Consider the following 26,104-nt stretch of genomic DNA (forward strand, 5'->3'; position numbering starts at 1 on the left):
ACAGAGAACTTCAAGTAAAACCACTTTTGTCACCGTTTTTTTCTTCTTGATTTGCATGAATGTCTGTGATTGGCTGCTGAAGGCTTAGGGGCGGGATATGCTGCCCTCCCCTGATTGGCTGGGAGCAGGAGTGGGCAGGTGCTGTGTGTGAACATAAATACAGCCTGAACAGGAGAATTCACATGCATCTGCTCCCAGCATCCTCTTCAGCAGAACTACATCCAGCTCCATCCCTGACACCCAAACAGTGTTCAGACAAGGATCAACAGTTAGAGGAGAAGTAAAGAAACAGTAACAGAACTTCATCATGTCTTTTGAAGTGAAGGAGAAAACTGAGGTGCGTCTGGTGTTTTTGGGAGCAGCTGGAGTGGGGAAAACAGCCCTCATCCAACGCTTCCTCAAAGACACTTTTGAGCCCAAGCACCGGCGCACAGTGGAGGAGCTCCACAGGAAGGAGTACGAGGTGGCGGGGGTCAAAGTCACCATCAACATCATGGACACCAGCGGCAGCTACTCCTTCCCCGCCATGCGTAAGCTGTCCATCCAAAGCAGCGACGCCTTCGCCCTGGTCTACGCCGTGGACGACCCCGAATCCCTGGAGGCGGTCAAGAGTCTGCGAGAGGAGATCCTGGAGGTCAAAGAGGACAAGTACACACCTATTGTCGTCATAGGCAACAAGATAGACCGCCACAATGAGCGGCAGGTGTCCAGCAAGGACGTGCTGTCCACGGTGGAGCTGGACTGGAACCACAGCTTCTTGGAGTCTTCGGCCAAAGACAATGTCAACGTGTTGGAAGCTTTCAGGGAGCTGCTGCAGCAGGCCAACCTGCCCAGTCGGTTCAGTCCGGCTCTGTGCCGGAGGAGGGAAACGTTCCCCAAAGAGAGCAACAAACGACCTCCGATGAACAAGGCCAACAGCTGCCTCATCTCATAATGATGTGGAGCCAAAGAGACTGAGAGGAAACTGCTCAGAAGAGACTGAAAGACAGGACTTTGTTGGTGTGGAGCTGCACAACAAGAGACAGTGTATAGGGACACTAATGAGAGTCTTTAATGATGCGTGCTCGTCAGGCGTGAAACATTCCATCTCACCCCGCAACCGCGCTGGAGCCACAGATACGCATCGGCAAGGACGGACGTGTAACCATGAAAACAGACACCAACCTTAAAGACATGAAAGAATGTGGCTAAGCAACTGTTTGAGAAAAAAAAAAGGAAAGTGCACAGGCACAGCTTACTGTGAATTTAAAAAAAGAAAAGATGGTGTAATAAATCGTGACAGTGTAGAAGCAGCATTATGTATCATAAGCTTAGTTTTCACTTAAATGTATAAATGTGATGTTTCTTTTTGAGGTTTTTTTTGTGTTACTGGTGTTTAAAAAAAAGTGCAATAACTGTGAAGTGATGGGTGTTTATGCAAAAGTGTGTTTACATGAGAGTTTTATGGCGTGAACAACAAGAGAACGGTTTCTATTTTTGATAGCAACACATCAGACATTAAGTTGTTAATTATTGTGCAGCCTATCGTGAATCTCGGACATTTTGAAATACATACTGTACTTACTGGTGTGTTTCTATTATTAAAAAAAGTTTTTTTTTTAAATGGGAGTTTGCATTTATTTTAAGGATTTCACTGGTTCTTTTTTACCATAACAGTACAAAGACCATGATGATGTTTGATGTTCTTTTTCAGTGCTTATTTCAAGATAAATAAAAGTGCTTTGCTATAACTCCAGTTACACTGATGTTCATTTTATCCATTCTACATGTTAATTCCCTTTTTCTTTGCAGGTTTTTTTTTTTTTTTACATGACAGAGCAGACCAAAGGAAGGCCTGTTTGTTTGGAAAGTCGTATGGACATTGTAGAAATATGTATGATAGAAAGTAATCACAGGCCAAAGTAAAATACAATGGAATAAAGCTGTCAAAAGTGTCGATACTTATAAACTCATGATATATTTAATGGTTTTGGAAGTACCAAAGCTATCTAAAAAGATTGATACAATTACATTTTTAAGACAAAGCTGCACAGATGAAACAACAGGGAAGAAAATCAACTGTTTGTACGTGTTCAGTGACTTTTTCTGTGTAGGTTGTTACTAAAATAAAGAATATATCCTATTTTGTGTGCCCATTTAGAACTTTTGTTTCTTTTTGCCTCAGGATTGAACAAGGAGTTGAGTATTGGTTTTCTATATATAGCCCAATAATCACTTATACATAAAGTAAAATAAAGCTTACATGCACTTACATTTTAAAATATTGTGTGAAAAAACAGCTCATATTAAAATTATTCAGTTTAGATCTACAAACTTAGTGTCAGTTACATAACTATAAGCCATTCTGTCCTAGCATACTGAGATATTTGTTACTTCAATGGCATATTAAATGACTCCATGTATTGTGGAGACTAAACTTCTGTTTCTGACAGTGCTGGGCCAGCCAGTAATGTATGATTTAAAGCGAATGAAAAACAAAAAACTGCATCTCTTGACCAGCCTATTTGCAAGAAAGTCTAGTATTCATACTGAGTGGATTATCCTGGTGAAATAAAGTAAATTATTGTTTTATTGCAGTGGTCTCCACAAATTCGGTCCTATAATCTCTCTGTTGTGGGCTGGAGTGCCCTCTGGTGGTCACTACTTAATATTATATACATGGGGTTGCAATAGTAGGTATACAAAAAGGAATATTTCAGTATTACCAGTATTGTAATAGTGATGCTAGGATGTGCAAATGCAAGGGGAATATATATATATTAATATATAATATGTCTGTGTGTGTGTGTGTGTGTGTGTATATATATATATAAAAATATATATTTATATATAAAATATATATATATAAAAAAATATATATATATTAAAAATATATATATAAAATATATATATATATATAAAAATATATATATATAAAAAAAATATATATATATAAAATATATATATATAATGTTTATTAGTGATTATTATGTTTGTATCGCCAATAATATACGTTTTGTGCACAATTTGTAAAATATATGTAATCATACAAACAAAATGCTACAATTAGATGAAGCTCTTTGTAGGTCGATATGAGGAAACACGTCTTTTCAAACAATATAGTCAGATTATAAGGGAACCATAAAACATGTAGATCCTTATTAACTGTCCCCTGCGACTGCCCCAACACATGATACAGTAAGCTAGGAGAATGAGCTGTTAGTACTCTCCACCTGCCATGAAACATCAGGGCTGCTAAATTAATCAATTCATTTGTCTTTGACATGTTCTCAAAGAGACCTTTATATCTGCTGTTAAAAAAAATATCCTGACTGTTTAAAGGCCACACAGGCTCCACAGAGCGAGAGAAAAAGGTATGCTTCCTCTTTCCAAAAATGTTAGAGACAAGGTGCATTGTTTCTGCAGAATGAGACAAGGAAGTGGCCTGTGATAATCAGGTCTCTGGTTCCTCTTCGTGTCCTGTTTAAACTCACTGCGGTCTTCAGCTGCTCCACAGCGGCACACACACTCGTCTTTTGGCACACAGGCGGACGCAGAGAGGCAGATCATCCTTTTCTTTTTCTGAAACTCAGGTGCGAACTAATCTTTCCATTCAGGTTGTAGATTAGACTAAAGCCTAAATTATTAGGATGGCAGCTTACATTTGGACCATAGTTGACAAGTGTTTCTGGTTTTGTCTCTGCTCCTGGACTTGGTCAAAGCTCCTCAGTGCTGTACAGATATACCTGAGAAGTTTTGAACAAGAATAGGATCTGTGACAGTCACTACATCAGTTTTAAAGGACTGGCTTAGGACAGACCAAAGTTAAATAACTGTTAATAAGTTTTACTGTAATACTATATTATAGTTAAAGGTAGGCCTTCTCATTAAACAAGACATGCTTTTTTTTTTATAACCCTTAGTCTGCATATTTCCAACTTTTCAGCTACACGTATCAAATATCTGCAGATATCAGTCTTCCCAAAGATTTCTTAAAACAATAGGATTAGCCACAGGAAATTTAATTTAGAACAGCCATTGTGAAGAGGTCAAAAAGTAACTCCAAACTGCATTAAAGTTTAAAACAAAAAAACACCTGTCAGCAAAAAGCTAACTTTTCTGCACTGAAATGGAACATTCTGTTTATGAATCCTTCTGAAATAAAATAAAAATAATTGAAAAAAAGAAATAGAAAAAAGAAATCTATAATGCAGCACAGCATATCCACTTAGTGTGCAAATATTTAAAATGTGTTTCCTTCTTTGAATTAAAAGCAATCAAATTAAATATCGCTAACAATAATGTAATATAGTTTTTACAGAGGAATACTAGTTTAGTATAAACTTAAAGATACAGAAACAAACATGCCTTTTCCAAACTAAAGCCCACAGTGTGTATAAAAGAGTGACTCCCATTGGCTGCAAAAAAAAGTCAGATTGTATAGAAGTCTATTAGAAAATGACCCTACTTCTCACTTGATTTATTAGCTCAGTAAACATTTTTCTGAAGAGTCAATGTTCTTAATCGCAAGTGTCAAGTCTTCTTAATAGAGCATAATGTTCTTTTTGTAAATCATGGCTCCATTTAGAGTCAAACAGACGGTATAACATGGTACATGTAAGAGCCTGGATATTTTGTGGCAACCAGAAGTGACAATATGCATCCACAGCACCGTGTTAAATAGCTGTGATTCAATGACCTCTAATTTCGAAGCCATCGTCAGGTTTGTCCTCTTGTTCTCAGTCAGATCAAACCTTCTTATCCAAATATGGTCACTTCTGGTTCCAAAAATCAGAACACCAATGGTCAAAAGAATACAGTAGAATAATCTGCAAACCAATGAGTGACGTCACTGTGGCTATTTCCACTTCTGGTATACAGTCTTATGTTACAGTTTTTATAATATGGTTCCTTATTTGGTAGAGACGAGGCACAGCCAGAGGCAACCATTTTATTTTCACACACATTGACAAACGCCGTAGAGATAGACAGTCGGGTGTCTAAATCACACGTCATCAATATCACAGATAAGACAAATCAGGGGAACAGTGAATACAGAGAAGACATTATTACACTAAGGACAGATAACATTGGAGCCTGCATAGCAACAGCGTTTCATATGGACGCCCTCCAACTCTGTGCCATTACAACAGAAGCGAGTGCATCCAGCTCTCAAATACCCATCCATTAACACATCAGGAGAAGTCATATGGAGGGTGTACAGTACTGCTGTATGGAAGACATACGTTTTATCAACACGTGAATTAGGAACAAAGCATCAAAAATACAACAAATAATTGTGCATTGGCTTTTTAAGTACATTTCCCTGAGCAAAAGGCTCAATCAGCATAGAAATACACTGATTTTATCTTAAGCATCGCTTTGAAATTTACTCAAGAGCACAAAAAGGAGAGCGTGTTCAAAGCACAAGGTTTTAAGGGGAATAACACAGTAATTTGTGACCATTAAAGGGACAGTTCACCCCAAGATTAAAAAAAATGTTTTTTCTCTCTCACTCTAGATCTTTTATTTACTGTAGAATGATAATTATCTTTACAGATAAGACAAAAAAACATGTTTTTATGATGTTAGAGTGAACTGTCCCATAAGAGCTTTTTATTTCGTCAGTTTGCTGAAAATGCACAACTTTTAGATTACAGTTAGCTATTTTTAGTGCACATGCACAATCTTCAAAGCAGCCGTCAGTTTCCATTCACTTTACCACTGTACAAAAACCATTTCAAGCAGCCCACCATGTTGAATTTTGTCTAAGTTATCATTGTAAAGTGATGCACCAATAGCATGGATCAATAAAAGTCCATTTATATGGTACATTCAAATGCTGGTATGACATTTAAATTTTAAGACATTGCTTGCTGTAAAGCACTGTGTACATGAGCCTTACAGTGCAAAACAGGGTTGTCCAAAGCATTGATACTAACGATGCACACTGTGCTAATTATGCACACGACAGTATTGAAAGTACCTCAAACAACGGGGAAGAAAACAAACTGTGTGCTGGTGTGTTAATGGACTTCTCTGGGGAAAAAAATCAACAAAACTGCTTGCATCTAGAAAAAGGTTATAGACTTAGTTGGAGGTAAGCAACACCAATCAACACTAAGAAAATTAATGTTCAGTCTGCTGCTCAAGAGATTTTTTTTTTTAATTAGAGGGTCAGTCAATCCAAATAACAAAATAATGAAAATAGTGATGAAAAAAAAGTAGAAGTGAATGCAATTTAGTCTAATCAGCACACCTCGCTGTGAGTTTTTCAAATACCTTTGAGACCCACATTTCACTTTTTTTTTCCCGAACATGGTAATATTGATGCTTTGAGGGCTTTATATTAAACTCCATTAATACCAGTGTACTTACAGCAGGAGCCACACGAGCCGATTTCTCAAAACAGCAGGCATTTAATTCAAACTATCCTTTTGGCTAGATACTACTAAGAGTAAGCAGGAAAATACATTTTGTTATAACTTAGTTCCATCCATTCATTTCTACGGGTGTTAAGAAATTTCTTGCGTCACATTTTACCATCCAAACTTCCCACAAATGGTGCAAAAAAAAAGCTGCATAAAAAATAGATTGGGCACCAATAAGCAGGACTCGTTTCAGTGTTGTCTATGTGGTTGCAAACACAGAACCCCTTTAAATGCAAAGACATCACAGTGCTGAGTCAGCAGGGCCAGCAAGAGCCACTAGAAAATGGTTGGTGAAGCAAAGTCCTGTTACTGGACACGTTTTTTCTCTTCTCTTTTGCAGTTGAAGCTCAGTCATTAGTTGGTACCGCAGTGAATGACAAAATCATTTTTTTAAAATACAAAGAATCTTTTGTTGGGAAAGGCAACAAGAGCAAGAGTGAACTGAGGAGTGGCTTCAAAATATGGCCGAACGCATCAAAAGGTGAAAGTCTCTCGTTTTATCACTAGTTTATCACATTCTTTCATCAGGATGCATTTCTCAAATACGTTTTTACACCTTTTTCATAAGACGTTAAATAACTTTGGGTAATTGTTACTGTTTAAACCTCTTTCATTGATTTAGGATACATGTCATCCTCACATACACAACAACAGGGAACATGGCATCAGCATGTTGTTTTACAGCGCTGGGAAGAAGTGCACCTGCTTTCAGTCGCTATCACACCCACCTCGCCCTCTCTGGCCGTCTTTAGTCGTCCACGGTGATGTTGCGGAACAAGTAGGCCATGGACTCGCCGTTGTGGATGCGGCGGATGGCCTCGGCCAATATCATGCTGACGTCCACGGTCTTGATTTTGGGGCATTGTAGCTTCTGTACTTCATGGGGGACTGTGTTGGTCACCACCACCTGAGGGTCAAATAATCACAGATTGTTCTTCAGATGCCTGCTGCCATTGGTCTTTTTATTGGTTGAAAAAAAATATTTTGTATGTATTTAGGTAGTATTTTTTGTGGGCTCTGTGGTATGATTATACTGCTGACACTAGGTATTGTTGTTCTTGTGTTGTTCTTGTGTCGAAACTGTGGTCTGTTCAACAAATTGCCCCACTGGGTTAATAAAGATTCCTTAAACCTTTAAAATGTCTAGAAAGATGGCAGCCTGTCATCACATACACTACTGGTCAAAAGTTTTAGAACATTTAAAATTCTTTATTGAGCATGATAGTGTTTTGAAGGTAAAAAAAAGATTCAAAATCACATTTTATGTTGGACTAAAGGACTAAAAAAAGACACAAAATGACCAAAGAAAGACACAAAATGACAAAAAAGACACCTAAAGACACAAAATGACCAAAGAAAGACACAAAATGACAAAAAAGACACCTAAAGACACAAAATGACTTACAAAGACATGAAAAGAATTCAAAAATGGACAAAATAGCCCAAGACTCCATAGAGTTAAGTTGTTAACCCATTTCTTGTTCCCTGAAAAAGGCCTACTTGTATAATTCTGAAATGTACATTATTTTTCAGTTTTGGTTAAGCTTACCTTTTTTTATTTACCTCTGGCAGTTCACCACTTACCTTTGTACCCTTTCAAGCTGTTCATTTGACTTGAACTGCTTGAATTTCAATAAAAAAATGGAAAAATTGGGGTGTTCTAAAACTTTTGACCGGTAGTGTATATATCCAATTCTAGCAGTAGATCTAATTAAATCCTCTATATTGCTCCTTTTAAAACTGTGCTTTCCATTTTGTTTTTGTGTCCTGATCACAAAGCTAAATTTTAAGGAAAAGGCTCCCCAGCTATAGCCATTGGTCTTCTAATTGGTTGAAAAAAAATAGGTAACCCTTCCTTTTACAGTCCGGTAATTACCAGGTAAATATGTGGTAGTTACAAGGTAAATATGTGATCATTTTTGAGTAAATACCTGGTAAGTACCAGGTAAATATATAAATTTATTATCAGCCGAACAAAGTCACATATAGACACATTCAGTGGGTTTATTGTCTACAATATGCAATTGCAGGATATCTACCAGGTAATTATTGGGTAAATACCTGGTAGATGTCAGGAAAATTTCTAGTAAATAACAGGTAACTTGTTGGTATTTACCAGATAAATATGTAATTAAATACTGGGTAATTACCTGTAGGTACTTGTAATTACAAGACAATTACATTTAATTACCTGTTATTACTTTAAATACATCTTATTACCAGGTATTTACCTGGTAATTACCGGACTGTAAAAGGAAGGGTTACCAAAAAATATTTTGTATGTATTTAGGTATTATTTTTTGTGGGCTCTGTGGTATGATTATACTGCTGACACTAGGTATTGTTGTTCTTGTGTTGTTCTTGTGTCGAAACTGTGGTCTGTTCAACAAATTGCCCCCCTGGGGTAATAAAGATTCCTTAAACCTTGAAAAATTATTTTATCAAGGTATTTTTTTAAATATTTTTTTATTTTTTATTTTTTTAATGAGCATACTTGGCATCCTGTGTTTATTTATGTATTGGTATTATTAGCATAATTGTTAATGTTTCTGTTTCTCTGCTTTTTTGCCTCCCTATATATTATTATTTATGATATATTACAATACTATGTTTTTTGTTTTGTTTTGTATTTATTTTTCTTTTGTGGTTCTTTGTTCTAATGTACCCTTTAAAAAAATAAAATGTGGAAAAACAGCTGTGGAATAAGTTATGTCTTGTACTGATGCTTATGAATGCTAATTTCCAATAAAAAAATATATAAAACCGAAAATGTCTAGAAACAAATACAAATATGTTGAATTGTGTGCTTACACCATCCCAAATGTTTCCAACAATTTTCATACCCAGAGTAAAGTGTAATTTTAATCAAGTCAACAGTCTGTATCATATGTTAATGGTGTCATAACAGTTGCTCATGCATGCCAGAATTTGTCATAAATTGTATTTTTTATCTAGTTCCAAGCGACACTTTTACCATACATTAGTCATCAGACGCCTGGGTCTTAACCCATAAGAACCCAGACCCAGTTATCCTTAAAGGAAAGTTATGGGGGATATACCACCATTTCTGATGCATTTTCAAAAACACTATCCCTAAATGTCAAAGATCTGTGATGTGACATAAACATTACATTGGGCGCTTATAGAATTTATGTTTATAATATTTCGTATTTTAAAATTTAAAAAAACTAGACACAAATTTGCCTTTTTCTCTGCATCTCTACAACATCTATCAAAATTGTGACATTATTAATTCTGTTTAACAACAAATTATTTTTTTAGATTTGTTTTAAAGTAGCATAATAATAATAAATCGATAATAAATAAATACAAATAACCATGTGTCTTTTTGTTTATCAAAATTGTGACTTTAATTTGTTCAGGAAATATGGTCAAAACAAGTTAAATGCAATACAGGACACCCTATTAACGGATTAGAATTGTTAAATGGGTTTAAACTTAGCCTAGTAACAAAAAATAGAAGATTTAACGTGTTTGTTACACGGGTGTCACCATGGGTTCTTATGGGTTAAGTTATCAGAGAAACACGCTGTTTCCACCAAACGACTTCACTGATTTTTAATGTGAAACTGCTTTATTCAGTGTTTTACCGCTTTTAATCATAAGTTTGTTTGTTTTGGAGGGTAGGAGACCTCCGAGGATAATTAGGCTTTAAGTACTCCTAAATGAAAACTAAAGGACTCTCCACCGGAAGAATCTGAGGGTGTGACAGGCTGCAGCTGGTCCATATTCAAATACTGTCCTTTGTTATAGTTAGATTAAAAGACGCCCCTGCAGCAGAAACATATTGTGTGATTAAAAAAGCACAAGGTTTTGGGGTAACACTTTACAATAACCATCATTTATAAATGGTAAACAGATTATTAATGTTTAATCATCATTTATAAAGTGTTTATAGACCATTTAGAATGGTAAATACATCATTTATTAATGTTTAACTAACTTAATCATGTATAAATGGCAAATAGATGCATATTCATTTATAAACATGTCTACTAATGTAAGTTTATAGTTACTTTACTATTAACAAACAATTAAATTATAATTAATTGTTTATAAAAAAGTTTCAGTTGCACCCATTTTAATATTTCAACTCCATATTAAGTATGTTAATGATTTTGAAATTATTCATATACCTTTAAGAAATTGGTTGAAAACATTTAACGATTAAATATGTAAAGCACTTTGTAAATGGTTAATAATTGGTTTATAAACCATCTATAAACATTATTTAGTTGGTTATTGTAAATATGTGATCATTTTTGAGTAAATACCTGGTAAGTACCAGGTAAATATATAAAGTTATTATCACCCGAACAAAGTCACATATAGACACATTCAGTGGGTTTATTGTCTACAATATGCAATTGCAGGATATCTACCAGTTAATTATTGGGTAAATACCTGGTAGATGTCAGGAAAATATCTAGTAAATAACAGGTAACTTGTTGGTATTTACCAGATAAATATGTAATTAAATACTGGTAATTACCTGTAAGTACTTGTAATTACAAGACAATTACATTGAATTACCTGTTATTACTTTAAATACATCTTATTACCAGGTATTTACCTGGTAATTACCGGACTGTAAAAGGAAGGGTTACCAAAAAAGATTTTGTATGTATTTAGGTATTATTTTTTGTGAGCTCTGTGGTATGATTATACTGCTGACACTAGGTATTGTTGTTCTTGTGTCGAAACTGTGGTCTGTTCAACAAATTGCCCCTCTGGGTTAATAAAGATTCCTTAAACCTTGAAAATGTCTAGTTATTGTAAAGTGTTACCGGTTTTGGTAATGAAAACCAAAGACACTCAGAATTGGGCATATGTTTATGCACTCATTTGTGCAAGGATAGGTGGATGCCAACAGCTGTTTGGAAGAGACAGTGGTTGGAGCTTCACCTGAGGCTACTGCTGCTAATGTTTTTCAAAATGAAAACTGTTAGATGGTTTAAAAACTGACTGGGGGAACTCCAAACTTCTTTGTTACAGAAGTCAAAAAGTTGACAGAGACCAATGCCCTGTAGAAATGAGAAACAAACTGGGACTGCACATAATATGTCTCCATGTTCAAAATTAAACAAATGTTATAAAATGAAATCAAATATATCAAAATATATCAATGTATTTTATAAAACAAATAACTAGTGTTTTCTGAACCCAGGACAGTAAGGAGGAACTGAAAATTGAAACTGCTCGCTTATAGAAATACAGCTGCTTGATAAAAAACCCTTCCCTAGTTCTTGTTACTACTAATTTCAGGGCTTAACAAACCTGAAAAACCTTCCATTAGGAGGAAGTATCGCATTTTACAATGTGTTTAAAAAGAATAGATGAGATGTAATAGAGAAGCATATTTTATGATCATTTAAAATCAGTACTTCAGTTTGGCCTTTTCTTCTTCTATTGCCTCCTATTTAACATGTTCATTTTTGTTTTTGTTTTTGTTATTGTCATTATAACTTGTTGATGTTATACATGTGTTTTTTCTATTATCAGTTTATTTCTTTCTAATAATTATGACATTTTAGGTGGAGGCTTTAAATAAGCCCACCTGGGTTTTCTGCCTCCTCCTGCACTTTACATTATATGTTATCTTTGTCATTTTATGTAATTCTAACTGTGCAAATTTAAAAAAAATAAATAAAAAAATAAAATAAAATAAATTACCTTCATTGTTGATGTTACACAGGTATGACACAAAGGGTTTCATTCAAACTCAACAATAACTCAAATACACATAATTGAAAGCAAGACTGTGATGTAATCTCACCTCATCGATGGCAGATTCCTCAATGAGGCGTGGAGCATCAGCAGACAGTAAACCATGCGTGGCCATGATATAAATCTTATAGGCTCCTCTCTCTTTCAGGATCTCAGCAGCTGCTACAAAGTCTCCGACATCATCTATAATGTCGTCCTGGAAGAAGAAAAAAAACGTACAACCTGTATTTAACAATGAAAAGTTACACCCGTCTCTTTCTCATGGTCATTTCTCTGTCATCATGTCCTTGATCTGTTATATATATAAAATGTATTTGTTGTTTTTTTAACGTTTTTTTTTCCCTTTCATTTGAGTAATATTTAAAGAAAATACACTGTTGATTGATTTTTACGGCTATTCCTGAGTAGCCACCCTGATTGTCTACTAGTTGTGTTTTTCTTGTGTGATTTTGTAGCATGCTGGGAATGTTTTTTATTTATCTCTGCTTAAGTGAACATATTATTAGACTTTAGTACAGTGGGTGACCTATTTGTGTTTTTGTTTTGTTCTGTGTATTTGTTGTTCGCTTCCATTTTTTAAATTTATTTATTTATTCATTTATTTATTTATTTATTTATTCATTCATTCATTTAATTTATTTATTTATTTTTTGGTAATTCTTCTTACTATTAGTTATTCCTTATCTGATTTCATTTTATTTTATGTATTATTTTTATTATTATTATTTTATTTTTTTTACTTCTTACACTTGACACTGTTTTGACTCTCGCAATGTCATCTCTTGATTTTGTTATGTCACTGCAAAATCGATAAACAAATGTTTAAAAAAAAAATACACTGTTAAAAAGACTTGCTTTTAAATGTTAAATAAATGTATAATGTTTCCAAAGTCAATGAGTCATCGTGTTAAATGATCGTGATCTTAATATTAACCAAAATAATTGTGGTTATAATTTTTGCCGTAATCGGACAGCCCTAGTTTAGGATAATGGCAGGAACATAGGAGCAACACTATGTGGCCACAAATGAGAATTATGGGAGAACAAGAAATGCCAAAATATTAAGTCAGTGAATTGACACAATAATATTTGTTAAACGTAAGATTACCCGCCATAAACTACTCATCATACCAGACCACATCAGGCTGTAGCAGCAAAGTTCACTTCACTAAAATGAGCATCTGTGTGTTTTATTGCTTACAGAGGTGGAAAAAGTATTCAGATCTCTTACTTAAGTAAAAGTACTAATACCACACTGTGAAATTACTCCACTACAAGTAAAAGTCCGGCATTCAAAATGTACTTAAGAAGTACAAAAGCATCAGCATCAAAATGTACTTAAAGTATCAAAGTAAAAGTACTCGTTATGCAGAATGGAGCCGCTCAGATTATTTTATATATTTCAAATATTATATTAGATTATTATTAATGATGCATTTATGTATACAGCATTTTAATTTTCTCAAGGTAGGACTCATATTGACTACTTAATATTCTGTTATGAGGTTTATTTTAAAAATTGTCTAATCACCTAAATTTAGTGTTTTTTTATGTTAAACCTCAACCTGTAAAGTAACTAAAGCTGTCAGCTAAATATAGTGGAGTAAAAAGTACAATATTTGCCTCAACATGTAGTGAAGTAGAAGTATAAAGTGACATAAAATGGAAATACAAGTACCTCAAAATTGTACTTAAGTACAGTACTTGAGTAAAAGTACTTAGTTACTTTCCACCACTGCTTATATTTTAAACTTTTTATATGCAAGAGGAAGAAAGTATCTTTTAAAACAATGCATAGTCTCACTTTCAGGTATAAAAAGCATGTGCACGTTATATATCTAAAACCATACTACCCGTGATAAGAGGCACTTATAGTGGTAGTAAATGAATTCATTTACTGCTAGTGGTGCAAACTACTAGAAATGCTTCAAAACGCTGCAAATGAGAACGATATAAGATGTTGGAGCAGCTGACAATGACAGCTAATTACATAAGCGACAGAAAGTGCATTCACAGGCTCTTACCACAATGATGGCAATTCTTCCTCCCACGTCCCCGACTACAGTAATAGGAGGTTTCTCTTTGGCCATCATTACTGAAAAGGAAAGCAGAAACCGTTAACCTATAAGAGCACTTTAAGAGATTACGTGTATTGTATTTCACCTCGTCGAAAATAAATCTCAGTAGATTGGGTAAAATGGGTTGAGAAAATGTTTTGGCGGTTTAGGCAAATCTGCACCCTGAATTATAGGGTCGGAAATGATTAGATGATGAGAGTAATTTATAGAGATTTTGCTGTAAAAAAAATAAAAATTGGCAATCAAAAATTTTTTACATTTTTAATTTTTTCCCCCCATTGTACCCCACCTACCCCTGAGAGATTAAACTGAAATGCCAAACTTAGTACAGCACATGCCATGCAAAAAAATCAAATGACAGGGTTTTCTGCCCAGGATACCCAATCAGAAGGTACAACTGCCTGGACACACACAACCTCAGGCCCAGGCTGTGGCAGGCATATGGCAGCAGTCTGCATATGAATCAATATGCAGCAGACAGTCTTATTTCACACAGGACAACAGTGGCTGACAAGCACTGATGAGGGTTTCTTCATACACACTTGCCAATGTTCAGGGTCAGTCCTCAGTCGAACATCACTGCTGCCAGCTACTACTTTTACATGCACACAGTAATCCCATTGTATCTCACATGCAAATCACAGGAGATGCAACAGCTGCATTTCTGAACCAATATCATACAACAAACAATAATAGTCAGGCGGCTTAGGACCAGATTTGAGAAGAAAGGGGACACGCCGGACAAAAGCACCAACATTTTTTCCACATGCTCTCTATCACCAAAGGTTTCAACTTTTGGTAGGAGCCACTTCATCAAGATTGCAGATAGGAGATGGCAACCATATAAAGTCTATGAGAACCAATATATCCTCCAAGCCACTTAGAATGTCAATCTTGGTGTCAAAATATACATTTTCTGGGTCAAGGAATCATTTAAAGCTATTGAGAATATCACTGGATGATTCACTGTAAATAATTTGTTGATCAAGATCTGACATGAGATGAAAGCGTACCCTTGATTTTTTTGAGCAGTGTACATGGCAGCTAATCCACTCTCTCCCGTGAACATTGATTCCAAACATTTTCAACTCAGGATTCCTGCTGCAGCACTTGAAGCGAGTTGCCCAGTCTGAGTGAAAATGAACATATCTATTTGTTCAAATAATCATCTAGTGATATTCTCAATAGCTTTAAATGATTCCTTGACCCAGAAAATGTAGATTTTGACACCAAGATTGACCTTCTAAGTGGCTTGGAAGATATAGCATTTCTCATAGACTTTATATGGCTGCCATCTCCGATCCGCAATCTTGATGAAGTGGCTCCTACTAAAAATTGAAACCTATAATGATTGAGAGTATGTGGAAAAAATGTGGAGCTTTTGTCCGGCGTGTCCCCTTTATTTGGCTAAGCCGCCTGACTATAAGTAATTCAATTATTCATATCTTGGCAGCTTGGTCATTGTGAGTAGTTCTGAGCCAGTTCCTGTGCAGTCCTCTCCTCCTCTCTACAACCAGCAACAATTACTTTGCTTTTTTTTTTTGCACTGTTTACATTCTGGTTTCATGCCACTTTGAGTTGCTCAAATAACACTATACATTTTCAATCTTCTAGGGGTGTATTAATGACTAGGGATGGGCGTTTGGAAGAAACCTGCCAACTCGATTTTCTAGGACGCTTACGATCAATTAATTGCTGCATGCATACATGGGCAAAATGAAAGATATATATACAGTAATATGCAAAAGCCTGTTTTGAAAATGGACCCTTTTATTTTGAAAGGACAAAAAGAGACTTTATACTGTCAATTGTAAAACTAACTCAAGTGAGATTAAACTGTAAAGATAACGTTGAGGACTTCAATGTTTTATGTTTTAGCCCCCGAAGAGGCATGAGGTTAGTTTTCACTGTAATCTTGCATATTTAAGTGTTTTTTGTTTAAAAATGTTTTGGATACAATTAAACCTAGTAATTCATGCTAGCCAGGTTTGATACAGTAAGATAGTTTTGCTCAAATGAATACTCTTGTATTTCTGTGTGTTTTATAATTGTTATTGCAACTTTCAGTTTGCAAACTGTAGCTTTATCCAACTTAATTCTCAGCTCATTGGCTTATTGACGTACGTGTTTCAGTTCTGTGATACTGATACGCAGTCAGAGATAAAATTTAAAAATACAGATCGATTAAAAATTCCACGTTAATGACCAAATTCCTAACGACCATTAATCGATCATGGATTAGTTATTCACATCGCTAGCCAAGACAAAAACATTTTAAAGTATAGTGAATATTATCTACAGTATAGTGTTATATTTAGAATATTTCATCACTTTACCTGAGGGAACTGAGGCTGTTTGCTATTCTCTCTTCAAAGCCATCAGACTCCTTTGACAAAAACAGTCATTTAATCTCATCGAACCGAGGCGTTGCTGGCCTACTGCTGCCTCAATTTGTTGTTTTGTGTGACTTTGCTGTTTTAAAGGTTCAGTTCTAATTCATTAAAGTCACACAATAATACTAACAAACTAACTGATCAAGGCAGCAAAAGCCCAGCAACTCCTGTGTTCTGCGAGTTAAACTTACTGATTTTTTTTAATGAAGTCTGGTGGCTTTGAAGAGACAGTAACAAATTGGCACACCTCATCGGCAAAGACGGTCTGACCGCAAGGAAAATCTGTGAAATGATTCTAAATGTATCTTGAACTGATATATACACTACCGGTCAAAAGTTTTAGAACACCCCAATTTTTCCATTTTTTATTGAAATTCAAGCAGTTCAAGTCAAATGAACAGCTTGTAAGGGTACGAAGGTAAGTGGTGAACTGCCAGAGGTAAATAAAAAAAGGTAAGCTTAACCAAAACTGAAAGATAATGTACATTTCAGAATTATACAAGTAGGCCTTTTTTCAGGGAACAAGAAATGGGTTAACAACTTAACTCTATGGAGTCTTGGGCTATTTTGTCCATTTTTTAAATTCTTTTCATGTCTTTGTAAGTCATTTTGTGTCTTTTTTCTGTCATTTTGTGTCTTTTTTTAGTCATTTTGTGTCTTTTGGTGTCTTTTTTCTGTCATTTTGTGTCTTTTTTTGGTCATTTTGTGTCTTTTTTTAGTCATGTTGTGTCTTTTGGTGTCTTTTTTGGGTCATTTTGTGTCTTTTTTTAGTCCTTTAGTCCAACATAAAACATGATTTTGAATCTTTTTTTTACTTTCAAAACACTATCATGCTCAATAAAGAATTTTAAATGTTGCAAATGTGCATTGATTTCAGAGACAAACACTGAGACATTAAACTGCATCATTTTCAATTAAATTCTGGAAAAGTTGGTGTGTTCTAAAACTTTTGACCAGTAGTGTATATGTTTTTAAATCCTGGCTAAAATATGTTTTGCTGCTGCCTCTGTCAACAGAAGGAAAATACTAAGCATGCAACCCCACTTCAAAAAATTGAAACCATCCCTTTAATAATATATGTGTGCAATTTACGATCTGCACATTAGATTTGATTCAGTGTAGCATATTTAAATGATTACCCCTTATATACATTTGAGACAAAAAAATGTTTTAAACAGCTGCATTTGAAGTACTGTTGTGCATGTAAAAGTAGTTATTTAAAGGGTGTAAGGAAACAATCAACTGGTAAACAATCAGCCAGCCAAGCCGATTGTGAAGGAAAAAAGTATAAAGAAGCAGAGACAGAAGGAGCATGCCTTGCAGAACACTTTGCTGAATACCGTGAGTTCCACAGCATCAGAAAACCTGGCAGTGTCACATTCAGACTTTTTACACTATCAACCAAAAACAGCAAAAGCCATGTTGTTAGCAGTACACACACTTCTCAAAAATATGTTGTTTTTGCAGCTTGCTGAGATACTGCAACAAGCTACCTGAGAAATGTTTGGTCAAATATCTTGAAATGAATTAAAGATAAAATAATAAAAAATCCATTCGTCAACATTATCCTGATCGCTTAAACGATTTCATCAGAAAATTTCAACGACAGGTTGGCACTGCATTCCAGAAACTTCCTTTGGAAAGAGAAAAGTGTAAGACTACACTCAATATTGTTGTTGATAAAATAAGTTCTGGTATCATAAGTGAAGTAGCAAACCAAAACTTTGATATAATGATTAAACGTACCAACAATTCCATTCGTAATGTTTCTTCTTCCCATCACTGGATGTTAGGTTTCAAAAGCATGCTTTGTCGTTATCATCACATGCATTATGACCAAAAGTTAATCAGGTTTTTCAGAGCGGGTTTAATATGGGTGCACCATGTGTTGATTGGCAAGATGAGTCCAGATATTGAAGTAAAAAATATAAAAACAAACAAAAAATGCTTGGTGTGGTTCTGGTTTGATTTATGGATTTCAAAATAAAATCAGAACACAACAAAACAAAGAGGAGTTTGGCCATCTTGTAGAACAACTGTCTGGAATCTTAGAAGGGTGCAGGAAACACGTGAGCTGCTTATTTCAAGTCAAACATGCCATGCAAATAGTATGGAGCACATCGTAGATGACTGAAAAAGGTTTTGTCAATCCAAACTATCTGTGCACGAGCAATCGGTTTGTGCATTTTTTCCACAAACTCCCCCCTCCAGAATCCAGACTGTATTTTCACAAGATGCAACACAAACCCTTTTGTCTACACATGCACCAATTGAGGAACCATTTGAAGAGGAATCATTTCATAGTCAGGTGTAAGTTATGTTTACGGTCGTACTTGGGAGCTCTATGCCAGGGAACGGAGCTTGTTGTTTGCCTGCTATTTCCAACAAATAAACACCACGTTAACACAAATGCACAAATATTTGACATGACAAACACATGATGCCAAGACTTGGAAAATCCTCTCCCTAGGTTGGCTGAAATTTTAAATATTTCACAGCAACGAATCATTAGCTCAAAATAGAAGTCATCTTAAAAGCAACTTATACGTTATTGCATCTAAAGGAGGATTTTTTAAGTCGAGGGTGAGAATAGAAACACAAGTAAGAATAGGAATATTTTACTAAATAATAAAGTGAATACTGGACGCAAATACGTCGGGAGTCATTTGCCAATGACACAATCATTCGATATTTTCTCACACTGAACAATTAAAAATGGCCTTACCAGGAATTAACACTGCAAATATGTTGAGAAACTCTATTCCAGAGTCACGTTAGTATTTCCAACCAAATGTAAATATATTAAAACCAAGACACGTGCCTAGAAATAGACTACGATTCTATGATTATCAAGCATGTCACTCCTTATAAGTTATGAATTGCAGCTTGCGGAGGATGCAGCATGAGTAGAAGTACTTTATCTGTGGAATTAAAACATGCAGCGACACAGAAAATCAATTTCTTGGAGTATGGTGGATGGTATGAGTGAGAGACAGCAGAATCATCAGCTCCAGACGGGTTAGCACACATAAGAGCTGTATTGGGTTATCAGCAGGATTTATATTATGAATGCAGTGAAGTGTTTTTGAACCTGAAGCACTGAGGAGTTAAACTAGCAGAAATGATAAGAAATGTCTTGCTGAGGTTGACCATGGTGTGACCAATAAAAAAGGAATCCAACTAGGAGAAATAATTAACAGGAATATGTTTTCTGGACATGTTAAAATGCTGGATCTACTAATCTGCAAAAAAAAAGAAGAACAAAAAAAGAGCAAAATAAATTAATGGCGCTCTATAAAAGTTGGTGGTCTTACAAGGAAGCTCCAGTCCTGTGTGTCCTGTGGTGTTGCGAACACAAGGTGGGGAGTGTCTTCCATCAGCCATGTCGGACTCTGAACACTGAGCCTCGCCGTGAATCACAGCCAGACCCAGACGCAGGCGTTCTGCATACGATTGAGCCCTAAAAACAAACAAATAAATAGAGAAATATTGTGAAAATGCAACTTGATCGGATACACTCCTCTTCGATGTGTTCTCGACATGCATTTTTGCAATTTAAAGTAGTGCATCGTATCCACATATCAAAAACCAAGTTAGCGCGAATGTACCCTGATGTCGATCCTACGTGTGATAAATGTAAAGGTGCTCCTGCCTCACATGTTTTACCACATGTATTGGACATGTCCCTCTTTAGGCAACTTTTGGACATCGGTTTTCCATGCACTATCAGAAATCCTTCATCATCAAATTGAGCCCAATCCCTTGACTGGTATTTTTGGCATCGCTCCAGATTTGAACTTATCTAAAGCTATGCTCAACTTTTTAGCTTTTGCCTCTTTACTAGCCCGACGAATTATTTCACTTAAGTGGAAGGACACAGCTCCTCCTTCCTATTCACATTGGCTCAGAGACATGATATCCTGCATGAATTTAGAAAAGATTAGATACACTATTTGGGGATCAGAGAATAAATTCTACAAAATATGGCGCCCCTTCTTGGTATTTTATGAGAAACCTTCAACAATAATTTCTGAGTAGCTCTGTCTATGTTCGGATGTTTGGTCAAGTTGTGTCATGGGTATATGTTGCACAAAAAAATCAAAAATCTTCTCCCTGTACAGTGATTGTTTTATTCATACTTCATACTAAAGAAAAGAAAACGCAACTTCATCATAAAAATGCTAACAGAGGGAGAAAACTGGGGAAGGTGAAATGTACGCGTTACCTTTTTGCTGCAGAGGGAGACTTTGCCACAATGATGGCGTTTCTGTAATCAGGAATCTGCCAGGACAAAGGAAAACACATGTCAATGTTTGTATCAGATTAGGTGCATTTACACAAACCAATATATTCCATTAATCATCACAATAGCCCAATCCGAATGAAAATTCCTCCTGTGAGCACTGCAGAAGAGAACGGCCCAATACAGTCGAATACGAATATGAAAACTTTATTATCCACTGAGTGGAAATTCCTCTTTGGTTTCACCATAGACATGTCTCAAAACAAACAGAATAAATAGTAAAACAATAAAGAAAAACATTTCAAGAATAGAAAAATATAAAATAGCCTACAGCAATAACTACTTCACACATCACCCATTCAAGTACAAAATTTCATAAAAGCACACCACAGTACAAATCAAGTTCAAGTCCAATCAAGTCCAATCAAGTCCAACTGGAAGTCATTTTTAATCAGATTGAGAGGAGTGGTGTAACCTTGTTTTGTGGCTGATACTACAGCCCAGCTGATATGGGATTAATGAGACTGATGCAGAAACTGATTTTAGAGGGGAAAATACAATATATAGCCAATATAGCTGATACAACTTTTGGTTAGAGACCTTAAAAGATTTAAGGATTGTTGAACACCTTGTTGGTCTAAAAGCTCAAAACAATGAGTTTTTTAAAAAGGTGAACAAAGCAGGAATCAACAAAATCATCAGCCAAAATGTATTTAATAAATGACATTTTTTCAATAAAATTAGGGGGTTGGGGGGGGGTTCTTCTTTTATGTCCCTGTGACACTTCACAGTGGACAGAACCACTCGTTTGAGTCAAAAGGTATGTTCCCGATTAAATGCTTTGGGAAATGCAAACGCAAATCCTATCAGATCACTTTATTTAGCGTCCATGTCAAGGTTATTATAGTAAATTGAAAAAACATTTTCGTTAACTGAAATAAAAATAAAAACTAGAGTTTTTAAAAAAACGATAACTAACTGAAACTGTATTGCGTGGTTACAAAACTAACTAAAACTAACTAAAATTATAGTGAAAATGTCCTTAGTTTTCGTTTTTGTCAACTTTTTTCATTCATAATTCAGTGTTTCTATTTGAACATGCAACACATGGTAAATATGTTTACTGAGACTGGGATGTCTACACTCCAACCAAAATTCAAAACAGTTAATAACCTTATTGGGGCTGAGATGGATAAACCAAAGGAAATAAAGGCAAAATTTATTATGACCACTTTGAATCTCACACCCAACACATAGCCCATTACAAAAAAAACTAAAACTAACACTAATAAAAACTAAACTAAAACTAAGCATTTTAAAAAAAAAAAAAAACCAAACTAAAACTAGAAAACTCACTCTTAAAACTAACTAAAACTAACTGAATTTGAAAACAAAAATTCACAACGAAATTAAAACTAAAACTAATGAAAAATCCAAAACTATTATAACCTTGGTCCATGTGAACAGTTACTTTGGAATCTCTAATCAAAAAGACTTCCCTCTGGTTAGAGATATATTATGTAAGTGGAGCTACTGATTGATTGAGTTGGTTAACAGGTGGGGTTGTCAAGGCCTATACTTAAACACACACAGCAGACAATGAAATGGAATTATCACCTCTTCTTGGATGTACTGAATCAAGAAAGGGGAGGCACGCAAGTTATCCACTGGAAAGCTGAAGAAGCCCTGGATCTCCTTTTGATGCAAGTCCATAGTGATGATGTGTGTTAATCCTTTGGGGTAAAAAACAATGAAATAAGTGTGTTAACTAGGGGGAGGAAGATAACGCTATTCATGGTCAACAATTACATTCATTTACATACATTCAAGAGAGAGACACATGAGTCACAGATTACTTTGTTCTCTTTACCTGCTTTTGCTAACATTGAAGCTAACAGTTTGCTCACTATTGAGCCCCTCTTTCTCATCTTGCACTGTTTGCTGTAGGGAAAGTAAGGAATGACCCCAATGATGTTCTTTGCACAAGAGGTCTTGAGGGCGTAGGCCATAACCAGCAGCTCCATAATGGCTGTGTTGACATCTCTAGTTGTATTAAAAAAAGAAAAAGAGGAAAAAGTACATGTTAACTTTAGCTAGTGATAATAATAAGAACTGAACTGTGGTGATTCATACAGAACTCAGACATTACACTCACCGTGGTATCGTCTGGATGATGAATATAGTTTGTCCACGAACTGATTCTTTCACATCCACTCTTGTTTCTATTGTGATGGAGAAAATGAGGATTCAATTATTTAGCAAAGCTGCATCTTTATATACTGTACTGCAGTGTACACAGGTGGACGACAGTGAACTCTCAGAGGAATTAAATGTGTTTCTCCTGGTCCACAGTACAAGATATAAACAATGAATGATGTAACATTTAATCTATACATAAGGTGCAAACAAAACAAGATACAAAACAAAAACAACAACAGAATGCAATAGACAGGGCAACTATCCAAGAGCTATAAAATCAGAAAAGTAAAACTATTAATTATCTTTAGCTTGGTAGCAGCTAGGTGTTAAGTAGCTCAGTTCAGTGCTTTATTTAACATAATTAGAGCTTTAGATTTCATAATGCCCAAAATATAGTGAATGGACCAGATACGAGTACAATTTAAAAAAAAGCCAGATTTTGAAAGAGTGTTGCCCTACAGTGTAAAAGATGCACTTCTAAATTTGCCCAGTACCTTGTTTAATAAATGGACAGAGGGCCTAAATTAGCTACACATTTCGAAACCATGTGCAAACATTCAATAATAGTCATCCCAGGCCTTAGATTGTGGATATTTTACAGTGTTACACCTTCAAGTGCAGAACAAAAGGCTCTTTATATTTGATTTAAGGTTATGGAAAAATGAAATTACTTATATTGAGATGAAAGATTTTGACCATATCCGCTCGCCCTATTAGCCAGATGAATACCTGACATTTTCATTTATAACAAATATCCTAAAAGTAATAATTACTAGTTAACCCTCTGGAGTCACCAAAAGCTCCAAATCCAGACTTCTTCATGACATCCAGACTAGAAAACAAAGCAGCGTGGAGCCCTACTGTTGCAGTTTGATGATGATATACCAAGTAAAACTGGAGACAAGCTCAAATATATTGTGTATAAAATTATAGAATTGGATGTAACCCTCTTATATGTTTTATTTGCAACCTTTGTTCACATTTGCAACATTTCAAAGTCTTTATTGAGTATGATAGTGTTTTGAAAGTAAAAAAAAAAAAGATTCAAAATCACATTTTATGTTGAACTAAAGGACTAAAAAAGACACAAAATGACCAAAAAAAAAGACAGAACAAAAGACACAAAATTACCAAAATGATTGTTTCTTTTTGGTTCAAAATGTTGATCCACTAAGTCAGAATAAAAAATCAATTATTATAAATGTCATATAGGTGAGGTTGTGCTGAAAAAATACCAACATGGCATTTAAACATATTTTACGTGGTGGATAGAGGCAGGATGAAAAGGATTAAAAAATGGACCAAATAGCCCAAAAAGACTCCATGGAGTTGAAGCCTTCCCTTCTCCTCACCTCTGTTAGATTCCTGGAATACCACAGACTTCCCCAGTTCAACTCCCAGCCTCCTGTGAAACAAGAGCACAAATACACGCACCAACATGAGAAAAAAAACATCATTCATTCATTGGTGCCCAGATGCACCAGATGTCTTTGGCATAACCGCTGCAAAGGCTGTGCAACATTTCCTAGCAGTCAGTAGAAGACAATGTCAGGCATGCTCCATTGTACTCACTCTGTTATCTTTTTGGCCAATTCTGTGCATGCTACGGAGGAGTTGGCGGAAAAGACGCGATAACCACTTTTAGCGACATTCATTGTGGCTCTGTTGGTGGAATAACTCCCACACACTAACCATAGACTGTGCAGAAACACTGACAGACCCACGCGCTTGTTTCCGATTTTCTCCTTATGACGTTGTCGTTAGCCAGCCAGTTAGCTAGCTAGCTAGCTAACTCACGTACACTAGCCTGCTAGGTGAGCTAATTACACGAAATTACCTTCAGTGTGTGCGACATAGACTTAACTACAGCATAGATACAAAAATAAACTTTAATTATTGTCTTTAGTCTCCTAATGTGTCCAACTGTTTATGAACAATCGACTGGAACCTGTCACATAGGTAGCACTGTAGCCTAACAACTGTCGTCACACAGATCTACGGAACCCCCTTTGGGTCAATCTTGCAAGCTACGCTTTGCGGAAAATATATTTAAATTCTTGAATTTTCAAAGAAAAAAAGTAACGATTCCAGTATATTATATATATAATATATACACTACTGGTCAAAAGTTTTAGAACACACCAACTTTTCCAGAATTTAATTGAAAATGATGCAGTTTAATGTCTCAGTGTACTCTGAAATGAATGCACATTTGCAACATTTAAAATTCTTTATTGAGCATGATAGTGTTTTGAAAGTTAAAAAAAAGATTCAAAATCACATTTTATGTTGGACTTAAGGGCTAAAAAAAGACACAAAATGACTAAAAAAAGACACAAAATGACAAAAAAAAAAAAAGACACAAAATGACTTACAAAGACATGAAAAGAATTAAAAAATGGACAAAATAGCCCAAGACTCCATAGAGTTAAGTTGTTAACCCATTTCTTGTTCCCTGAAAAAGCCCTATTTGTATAATTCTGAAATGTACATTATTTTTCAGTTTTGGTTAAGCTTACCTTTTTTTATTTACCTCTGGCAGTTCACCACTTACCTTCGTACCCTTTCAAGCTGTTCATTTGACTTGAACTGCTTGAATTTCAATAAAAAACTGGGAAAATTGGGGTGTTCTAAAACTTTTGACCGGTAGTGTATATAAAAAAGTATACATATATATATATATATATATATATAAGCTACACACATAAGCTACACATTTTTACAATTGGATAATACAAATTGCTTTGGGCCTCCTTGATAAATGAAAATGAAAATGTAACCGTTTCATTTCATATCATTTATTGTCACAGCCACAAGGAGCCACTGCAGATGGCTTGAAGAGCCACATGTGGCTCCAGAGCCGCAGGTTGCCTACTCCTGCTATAGGCTATCTGCTCCTACTTAGTTCTTATCCACACTTCATCAGGCCTGACAGTGTGTTGTCATGCTATATGTTGATTTAATTACCATGCTATCTGTTGATTGTTGTCATACTGGATTCTCTCTCCTATCCTACATTTGCATACTCCTGGA

At 35.4% G+C, this 26,104-nt stretch overlaps 2 protein-coding genes across 3 annotated transcripts; one reads left to right on the forward strand and one right to left on the reverse strand.

Moving 5' to 3' along the window:
• The first annotated feature begins 227 nt into the window (after positions 1-227).
• Positions 228-2,122, forward strand: rasd4 (rasd family member 4). The gene has a single exon (XM_059347492.1). It carries the CDS (start codon positions 308-310, stop codon positions 932-934), a length of 627 nt encoding a protein of 208 aa, XP_059203475.1. The 5' UTR covers positions 228-307; the 3' UTR covers positions 935-2,122.
• A 2,794-nt stretch (positions 2,123-4,916) lies between these two features.
• Positions 4,917-25,095, reverse strand: LOC131982896 (phosphoribosyl pyrophosphate synthase-associated protein 1). 2 transcript variants are annotated; one of them, XM_059347489.1, is made up of 11 exons: positions 24,644-25,095; positions 24,424-24,476; positions 23,028-23,094; positions 22,743-22,915; positions 22,490-22,605; positions 20,855-20,910; positions 19,944-20,089; positions 18,963-19,004; positions 14,183-14,253; positions 12,208-12,354; positions 4,917-7,317 (listed from the first exon to the last, which is right to left on the reverse strand). In XM_059347489.1, the coding sequence occupies exons 1-11, from the start codon at positions 24,724-24,726 to the stop codon at positions 7,159-7,161; spliced, it is 1,113 nt and encodes a 370-aa protein (XP_059203472.1). In that variant the 5' UTR covers positions 24,727-25,095; the 3' UTR covers positions 4,917-7,158. The 2 variants fall into 2 exon arrangements, with proteins under 2 accessions (XP_059203472.1, XP_059203473.1); XM_059347490.1 differs by lacking the exon at positions 18,963-19,004 and having other exon boundaries at positions 24,644-25,093.
• Positions 25,096-26,104: the final 1,009 nt, after the last annotated feature.

This window comes from Centropristis striata, chromosome 13 (genome assembly GCF_030273125.1).
Source record: "Centropristis striata isolate RG_2023a ecotype Rhode Island chromosome 13, C.striata_1.0, whole genome shotgun sequence".
Taxonomy (NCBI): domain Eukaryota; kingdom Metazoa; phylum Chordata; class Actinopteri; order Perciformes; family Serranidae; genus Centropristis; species Centropristis striata.